Raw genomic sequence first — 10,000 nt, forward strand, 5'->3', positions numbered from 1 at the left:
AGTATATGAGGAACTTTCCAACTCTTGAAAGAAACATTTGTTTATTATACATTATGCACGACTATATTTCTTCTATAAAATAGTGTAGCAAAACTTTCAGATTGAAAAGGACACTTGGGAATGTTTATGGAAGAAACCGCAATTCGTATCAACATATGTTTTTCTTTTATACTGTGTGTAATAACGATCTTTCTTCTGGAGGAAATCCCCATTTAGGCGGGGCTAGCCTTTTTCATCACAAGTCCCATATATGTTTTTTACACGCTATGTGATGTCCGTAACTCTTGAAACTTAAATTGTCAATAATTCAAGCCTAAAAGTCCTGAAAATATTGTCAATTTTTATGGATTATTATTATTATTATTATTATTATTATTATTATTATTATTATTATTATTATTATTATTATTATTATTATTATTATTGTCGTGCAATCCATGAAACATCATAAACTTGGAAACTAAACTTTAAGGTTTAAAGGTCACTCATGAAGGCCAATGCCCTAGCAAGCAGGACAATGCCATAGATTAACCATATATGCATATGATCTGCGCCTAAGCCCATTCTTCACCCAAGTTAGGACCAGTGAGGGCCAGGCAATGGCTGCTGATGATTCAGCAAGTAAACCTATGGGCTCCCCAAACCCGACCTCCATAGTTCACAAGGATAGTGAGGTTACAGACATTACAAGTAATTATCGAGCTCGAACGTGACTCGAACCCCATTCTGAGAGATCGCTAGGCAGGGACGTTTGCAATAGGTTACTGTAACTTCTATAGAATAGCTCGTTAATAGAAAATATCATATGATTAGTGAAAAATTAAAGAATAATTTTAAGAGAACTAAGACTTACTTCTTTCTTTTTCAGGGTTTAGAGAAGAACGGAGATGCTCTCAAAGGGTCGTCTTGGGTCGAACCCGAAACAGGTGCCATTAGGGTGCAGGTGGTACGAGACCACTGTAGGTACCTGCATGACCTCGTTACCCAGTACAATCGGGTAAGCAGATGGTGAACAATCAAGTAATGTCAGGTTTATATGTTGCTGGTCTTCAATAAGTTCTTTCTTTTCGTTCGAAGAGAACTTCAGGTTTCTTTTAAGGTGTTCAGGTTTTTTCTTCGTATCCTAGTGGTGTTATTTTCTTCCCAAGTAGCTTTCCTTTCCTTATGAGCAAGAGCAAATATAATTTTTCTTCCTCTTCTTCTTATTCTTTCTCTTTTTTATATTTAAGAACCCCAATTTTATAAAGTACTCCCTTTTCAGACCAGAAGATTCTATTTTCTATGTCCTCGTTTTAGGTCTTAAAGAAACTATTGATCAATAATATTATTGAATCTAGTTATAAACAAGTTTAGTCAAATTATTCTAAAGTCACCCTTTCCTGTGTAATTAATTTAATGCCATTTTATTTTCAACGATCTCTATTTCAATTCTAGATTGATGGCACTTAATTCCAGCTGTTTTCTCTCTAGATCTAGTCTTCATTTGTAGGGCTCTATTCTTCCTCCATTCCTAAAGAATATATTCTATTGACACTAAATTTTATGTTCTTGCCTTTGTAATTACAACCTGTTTTCTAACTAAAAGGAACTTCAGGATTGTGAGGCTTTTTTTTTTTCTTGCTACGAACTTTATAGAAAACAGATTTCCTTTCTTTTGAAACATACATTATAGATGCATTTCAGACTGGCCTCATTATTTCTTGGCGTCTTTCCTCCTAACGTTGCATATATGTCTTTCTTTTGACATTACTCCTACTTAAGAAAAGTTAGTTTTTCCTTCCCCAGCCATAAAAATGTCAGGAGAATTTTTCTACTTTCTTTTTCAGGATATCATCCAGATTGCTAATAGCATAAAGTAAGAGTTTCAACCTTTATACCCCGTACCCTTTTAGGTATTTTTTATGTCAGTCATGTACCCCAATCCCCTTTCGTCTCATTATATATAAAACTAAAGAAGAGTATAAAAGGACAAAAATCAATTATAGAGGAAAACATTATACACATATGAAGGAGGTTTACGCGCACACACACATATACACACATATATCTATTTAACTACCATGGCACTACCACCAATTTTGTGAGTAGCCTACACAAAAATAGGGCAAAAGGGAATTTTTATTCTCTTCGTTCCTCCCAGCCTGACGAGGGATTCAGTCAAGTTTGGCTGGCACTGCTAAGGTGCTATAGCCCACTCTCCCCCGTTATCCACCACAAATGAAGCTTCATATGCTGAATCCCCTACTGCAACTACCTAAGCGGTAGCCAAGGTGACCGGAGGAAGCAGTAGGGCCTATCGGAACTGGGTCACGATTGTTCGCCACTCATTCCTATTTCTAGCACACTCTTTTGCCTCTCTCAAATCTATCCTTCTATCACCCAGAGCTTTCTTCACTCCTTCCACCCAACCAAACCTTGGCCTTCCTCTAGTACTTCTTCCATCAGCTCTTGCATTTATCACCTTCTTCAGCAGCCAGCCATTTTCCATTCTCTCTACATGTCCAAACCACCTCAACACATTTATATCCACTCTAGCTGCTAATTAATTTCTTATGCCGGTTCTTATCCTCACTACTTCGTTCCTAACCCTATCTAATCTGGATACACCAACCATACTCCTCAGCCACTTCATCTCGAACGCATTCAATTTCTGTCTCTCCATCACTTTTTTTCTCCACAGCTCCGATCCATGCAACACAGTTGGTATAATCACTTGCTCATAAAGAACTCTCTTTACATTCATTCTTAACCCTATAATCTTTACCACTTCCTTCACTGCCCCCAACATCCTTCATTCACTCTCTGACATGCATCTGCTTCTACTCCATCATTTTCATTAACAACAGACCCCAAATACTTAAACTTATCTGGTTCATCAAGTAACTCTCCCTTCAACATGACATTCAACCTAGCACCACCCTCCTGTTTCATGTATCTCATAACTTTATCTCTTACCCTTATTAACTCTCAACTTCCTTCTCTCACACATCCTACCAAACTCTGTCACTACTCGACACAGCTTCTCCTCTGAGTCTGAAACTAATACAATATTATCAGGAAATAACAACTGATTCACCTTCCCCTCATGATCACTCTCATCTACCAATCTCAATCCTCGACCAAGCACTCGAGTATTCACCTCTCTTATAACTTCATCAATAAACAAAAAACAAATTGAACAACCATGGTGGCATCACACATCCCTGTCTCAGCCCCACTCTCACTGGAAACCACTCGCTCACTTCATTTCCTATCCTAACACATGCTTTGCTGCTTATGTATAAACTCTTCCCCGCTTGCAACAACCTTCCACCAATTCCATATGACCTCATCATATTCCACATTGCTTCCATATCAACTCTATCATAAGCTTTCCAGATCAGATCTATAAATGCAACATACATATCCTTACCTTTAGATAAATATTTCTCGTATATCTGCCTAACTATAAAAATCTGATTCATACATCCCCTACCCCTCCTGAAACCACCTTGCACTTCTAAGATAGCATCCTCTGTTTTATCCTTAATTCTATTAATTAACACTCTACCATACTTTTCCAACAACACTCAACAAATTAATACCCCTTGAATTACACCACTCATGCATATCTCCCTTATCTTTGTATACCAGAACAATACACGTAGACACCCAGTCCACTGGAACCATTGACAACATAAAGATATATTAAACAATCTCAGCAACCATTCAAGTAGAGTCACACCCTCTTCCTTTAACATCTCAGCCCTCACACCAGATGGTTTTCCTGCTCTCGTTTCATCTAGTTCTCTCTTCACTTCATATCCTGTAATCTCTCTCTCATTATAATCTCCAATCACTGGCACCTCAACACCTGCAACAACAATCATATCTGCCTTCCTATTATCCCCAACAATCAGCAACCTATCAAAATATTCAGCCCACCAATTCCTCCCCTCATCTCCTTTCATTAAGCTTCCATTTTCATCTTTCACTGTTTTTTCATTCCTCGATTCACCCATCCTTACTCTCTTCACTTCTTTCCAAAACTTCTCATTCTCTCCATACGAACGACCCAATACCTGACCCTGCCTCCAGTCAGCCACCCTCTTTGCCTCAGCTACCTTGTGTTTTACCTCCACATATTTCTTTTATATATCTTTCATACTTCTCTACACTACTACTCTGCAGCCATTCTTCATATGTCCTCTTCTTCTCTCCCACTTCATCTTTACTCCTTCATTCCACCATTCATTACCCTTCCTTATGCTGCCTCCAGCAATCCTCTTGCCGCATACATCACGTAATAAAAAAAAAAAAATCCTTTATTAACTTCCACTCATCCTCTAGATCACCAGTTTCTCTCACTTTCACCCTGTCATATGCCAATTCCATCCTTTCTTGGTATGTATGTATGTATGTATGTATGTATATATATATATATATATATATATATATATATATATATATATATAGATAGATAGATATATGTGTGTGTCTGTGTGTATACACACACACACACACACACACACACACACACATATATATATGTATATATATATATACATAAATATACACACACATATATACATACATATATATATATATATATATATATATATATATATATATATATATATATATATATTTATATACATATATATCTATCTATCTATCTATCTATCTATATGTATATATATATATATATAAATATATATATGTCTATATATACATATATATATACATACATATATGGGTGTGTGTGTGTGTGTGCTTTGTGCATGTATGAAGGAAACAATCGTCATTATCATCATCATCCTCATCTCCTCCTACGCATATTGACACAAAGGGTCTCGGCTAAATTTCGCCAGTCGTGTCTATCTTGAGCTTTTTAAATCAATACTTTTCCATTCATCATTTATTTCACGTTTCATAGTTCTCAGCCATGTAGGCCTGGGTCTTCCAACTCTTCTAGTGCCTTGTGGAGCACAGTTGAAAGTTGCGTATACTAATCTCTCTTAGGTAGTGCGAAGATCATGCTCAAAACATCTCCATCTACCCCTCATCATGATCTCATCCACATATGACACTTGAGTAATCTCACTTATAGTTTCATTTCTATACAAACAAACAAAAGACAGTCAAAATGAAATGTAAAATTATCCCTCTATAACAAACAAACAGACACATATATACTCATGTTATTCGAATCCAACATATAATACATTATACAAAATCTATGTTAACCTAAACTGAAGAAAAACGCCATAACAACGAAAAGGTTTGGTTGCCATTAAATGGTTCCCAAATTTCCGAAATAACAGAAAAAATCCACGAAATTACCACGATTTAAGTTCTAGCAGCAACACACACGTATATTAACACATATCACAAAAAAAGTTTCAAAGACAAATGTGAAATTACATGACAATGAAAAGTAAAGAGTAATACCATGTAGCCTAAACGTATTTAAAAGGGAATAATTACACATAAAACTAACGCCATAAGATACAAATAGAAATAAATCCATGCAAATAGCAGACCACCAAGAATCAAAAGGAAAACATACGTCTTTGAAGAAGCAAACTGAAAACAACTAAATTTGAGTAACAAACGATGATCAACAATTATATCCCCTTGATCCACATCACACCTAAGCACCTCTTTCCACACACAAACCAGCAATGTTTCTTTTAAAGGTTTAAAGGCAACTCATGAATGGCAGAAGCAAGGGACAGTGACATTACCCTATCAAGCAGGACAATGCCCAGGAGACTGACCATATATACATATGATCAGCGCCCAAGGCCCCTTCCCAACTTTTCCTGTAATGTTTGTAATAAAATTGGTTCACTTTAGTTTTAGCTTTGGTAATGCTTCACATTTTGCGATAGCAGTGTCACTGAAATGGAACGAACATTCCTTATATGCCAATATGATTTTTAGTGGGAGAGGGTGTACCCCTGACAGACCACAAGGGTAGCCACTGTGGTACGCATATCCCTGGTTGAAAACCTCTGCAGTATGAAGTTTATATTTTATTTTTAAGCTTTATTTTAATTAGGGATTTGTCCGTGCAATAATATCCTATTATAAGGAATTCAATTGTGAACTTATTTTTTTGAAAATGTGTTATACCCAACTTTTCATTAAAAATTTAGAAAAAAGTAAGGAAAAGCCCCTGCACCCCTAAATTATTATTATTATTATTATTATTATTATTATTAAAAAGGAGATCAACCATCCCAATGAGTCCAGCTCGACTCTTGCAGATCTGGCCTCAATGATTTGTAAACCAGACACTCATCTCTGCGAAAGCAATGTATCTTTGTTTGCAATGGGCATGAAAGGGCCATTAATGGATAAACTGTACAAAAAATCATCTTGTATTTGTCATGACATTTTCAGTTTTAGCCAAAATATGACAATTTCAAAACAGTCAAATAAGTTCAGGAATTCAAAATATCAAAGGACATATGTATTCAGATATTGAATTATTGAGAAAAAATATTTATAAATACAGCCTTTAACCAACATCTATTTATCAATTTTCTTCCTGTCTTCACGAAAAAAAACTACTGTTAAATAGAAATACAGCCTTTATCCAACATGTATTTATTATTTTTCTTACTGTTTTCAAGAAAAGAAAAGAAAATCACTGTTAAATAAAAATCACCCCCAGCGAATTTGCATTCTTTAGTTTTCTTACTGTCTTCAAAAAAAAGAAAGCCAATGTTAACTTGTGCTTCTTCTTACTAAATGTCTCCAAGATACAATTACCTTTGAGTAACCATCTTTTCTCATTCTCTCCTCTGCAGATCTTTTCCAGCCTAATGGCCCTACGCTGCTTCCTGTTCCTGATCAAGATGATGGCCCTGACGTTCGCTGTCCTGGTGGGCTATCCTGGACAACTGGCCAAATTCTACCTGATTGACGAGATCCTCCGCTTCTACATGGTGTGTGCCTTCTCCGACAATTTGTTTCAGTTGGTAAGTTCCAAACTTGATGAGAGGTTTTGGGGGCAAGTCATTTTGATTGATGTTCAGTTCCTTGGTGGGTGACGGGGTGTGGGTATCATTTTAAGTGGTCTGTTGCCCTATGTGTCTTTTTTTTTTTTTTTATCACAAAGTGGAGGTTTACCATAATGATGAGTCAAACTCGACTCTTACAAAGCTGGCCATCTGAAGATGGCACCGTCATTCCGGAGGATTTTGCGTAGAGTATTTGTCTTGCTAGGCTATAACTTCATTACCTCCGCCAAGGAGGTTATGTGATCAAGTCGGTTTATTTATTTATCTTTGTGTCTATGGACAGGATTAAGTCAAAACTACTTGATGGACTTTGATGAAATTTTCACCACAGAAAGATCTGAGGTCGTGAACGACTTCATTACATTTTGGAGATGATCCGGATCCGGATTCTAGTCCCGGATTTGCATTTTTCGCCATTTCAAAGATAACGTCAAAACAAATGGAAGGATTTTGACGAAATTTCCAACACAGATATATCCTAGGCCATGGATGACTCCATTAACCTTTGGCGGAGGTCAGAAATCTATGATTGCTCTGTTTTGGTTATTTTTTACATCTCACTGAAGAACAGATCTTACAGTCTTGTAGAGCGATTCAATAGTCTCGCTATATTACTACTACTACTACTAATACTACGACTGTAAATAATAATAATAATAATAATAATAATAAAAATAATAATAATAATAATAATAATAATAATAATAATAATAATAAAAGTTTAAAATTTGCTGTTAATAGATAAGTACTGATTTTGCATTTACAAGTAAAACAACAACAACATGATATCAATAATAATAACAATAACTATGACGAATCGTCACTAAAAAAACTAATATTTGCTAACTAAAATCGTTAATCATAAAAGTATTCTAGTTTAAGGACTTGCAACAACTCCTTATATTAAATGTGTTTGCTAAGTATTATTACGAAGAATTTCACGTGTATTCGAAGTGAACGCCCAAACACAGGTGGTTTATTGGTTTACTTTAAATGTTCTGCAAATAAAAAGCGAAGAGTCGACATAATGAATCCTTTGTCGCCAAAAACGAGTTTCTGGTGAGCAAACAATGCAAAGCATATTTACTGCAAATTGATTCTTGTGAAGGATAGTGTAGGTTTATGAGAGAGAGAGAGAGAGAGAGAGAGAGAGAGAGAGAGAGAGAGAGAGAGACTCCAAAACTACTTGATACTGAATGAGATTTACTTTATCGTCTAAGAATAATAACCGTAAGCACAAAGTCCCTCGTCATGACCAGTTTTAACCAAATCACAACCGTTCGAGAGCTATTGTACAGAAAGCCAATAAACCGAAACTATTTCCCAGCCGAACAATTACTCAAAGGATTGCAGTGGTCGTGGTACCAATTACAGCTGCTTTTTCCAATTTATTTTCTTATAATTTTATTAGCACCAATTTCCAATTGACAAACATTCATTCACGGAGAAGACTGCCTTCACTGAGGTGGTTAGAATTTAGTATAAAATCAACTTTATTTCCAATAGAAGTGTCAATTAAGATTTGTTGATTAATTGTAGATAATCTGGTGTTGCTGTCAACTCAGCAATTCAGGAGCATTGTTGCGTATACACTATATATATATATATATATATATATATATATATATATATATATATATATATATATATATATATATATATATATATATATATATATAAGGCCAAGGGTTCCAATAGGTAAAAATAACCCAGTGAGGAAACAAGGAACTAGATATAGGCTACTGCAAGGATTGAAATAAAATATTTTTGGAACAGTAACAATACTAAAATAGATCTTTCACATATAAAGTATAAAAGCTTAAAAAATAAAACAAAAGGGAGAGAAATAAGATAGAACAGTGTGCCCGAGTGTACCCTTAAGCAAGAGAATTCTAACCCAAGACAGTGGAAGACCATTTCACAGAGGCTATAGCACTACCCAAGACCAGAGAACAATGGTTAGATCTTAGAATATCCTTCTTCTAGAACAGTCTCTTCTACCCTTACCAAGAGGAAAGTAGTTACTGAACAATTACAGTGCATTAGTTAACCCTTTGAGCGAAGAGGAATTGCTTGGTAATCTGGGTGTTTTTAGGTGTATGAGGACTGAGGAGAATGTGGGAAGAATATGCCAGACTATTCTGTGTATTTGTAGACAAGGGAAAAAGGAGCCATAACCAGTGAGAGGAATCTAATGTTGTACCGTCTGACCAGTCAAAGGAACCGATAACTCCTAGTTTCTCTGGGGATGGTTGGTGCCTTAGCCAACCTGCTCTCTCTCTCTCTCTCTCTCTCTCTCTCTCTCTCTCTCTCTCTCTCTCTCTATATATATATATATATATATATAATATATACATATACATATGCATAAATATATATAAATATAATATATATACACATATATATATATATATATATATATATATATATATATATATATATATATATATATATAAAATCATCATCATCATCATCATCAAGACAAAGGTTTCGGATATATCCTTCCATTCATGTCTGTTTATGGCCCTTGTATGCCACTTTATACCCACAATATTTCTTAGCTCGTCAATCCATTGTCTTCTCTGCCTTCCCCTGATTCGTTTATAATCTCTAGAGACCTATTCTGTTATTCCCAATGTCTATTTATTATCTGCCATTCTCATTATATGTCCTGCCCACGTTCATTCCTTTTTCTTACTTGTTGTTAGAATATGCAGCACTCACTTTAGTTTGCTCTCGTATCCATGTTGCTATTGTTCTGTCTCTTAGTGTTAATCGCGTCATTCTTTCCATAGCTCTTTAAGTTGTAATTAGCTTATGTTCTAATTAGCTTCAAATTTCTGATGCATAAGTTAATACTGGTAGGACCATCTAATTAAATACTTTTCTTTCTAGAGAAAGTGGCATTTTATAATGACCTTTTGTTTACTAAATATTCTCCATCCCATTCTTATCCCTCTTTTAATTTCATTCTCACGTCTTGGAGATAC

The 10,000-nt window shown here is 35.4% G+C and overlaps 1 protein-coding gene across 1 annotated transcript in view; it reads left to right on the forward strand.

Moving 5' to 3' along the window:
• LOC137622752 (uncharacterized) overlaps positions 1-10,000 on the forward strand; it is a 19,261-nt gene that overhangs the window by 4,853 nt on the left and 4,408 nt on the right. Inside the window, exons 2-3 of the mRNA XM_068353342.1 lie at positions 869-997; positions 6,798-6,968. Of these exons, the coding sequence (XP_068209443.1) occupies positions 869-997; positions 6,798-6,968 (300 nt within the window). The remainder of the gene's footprint in view (positions 1-868; positions 998-6,797; positions 6,969-10,000) is intronic.

This window comes from Palaemon carinicauda, chromosome 29 (assembly GCF_036898095.1).
Source record: "Palaemon carinicauda isolate YSFRI2023 chromosome 29, ASM3689809v2, whole genome shotgun sequence".
Taxonomy (NCBI): Eukaryota; Metazoa; Arthropoda; class Malacostraca; order Decapoda; family Palaemonidae; genus Palaemon; species Palaemon carinicauda.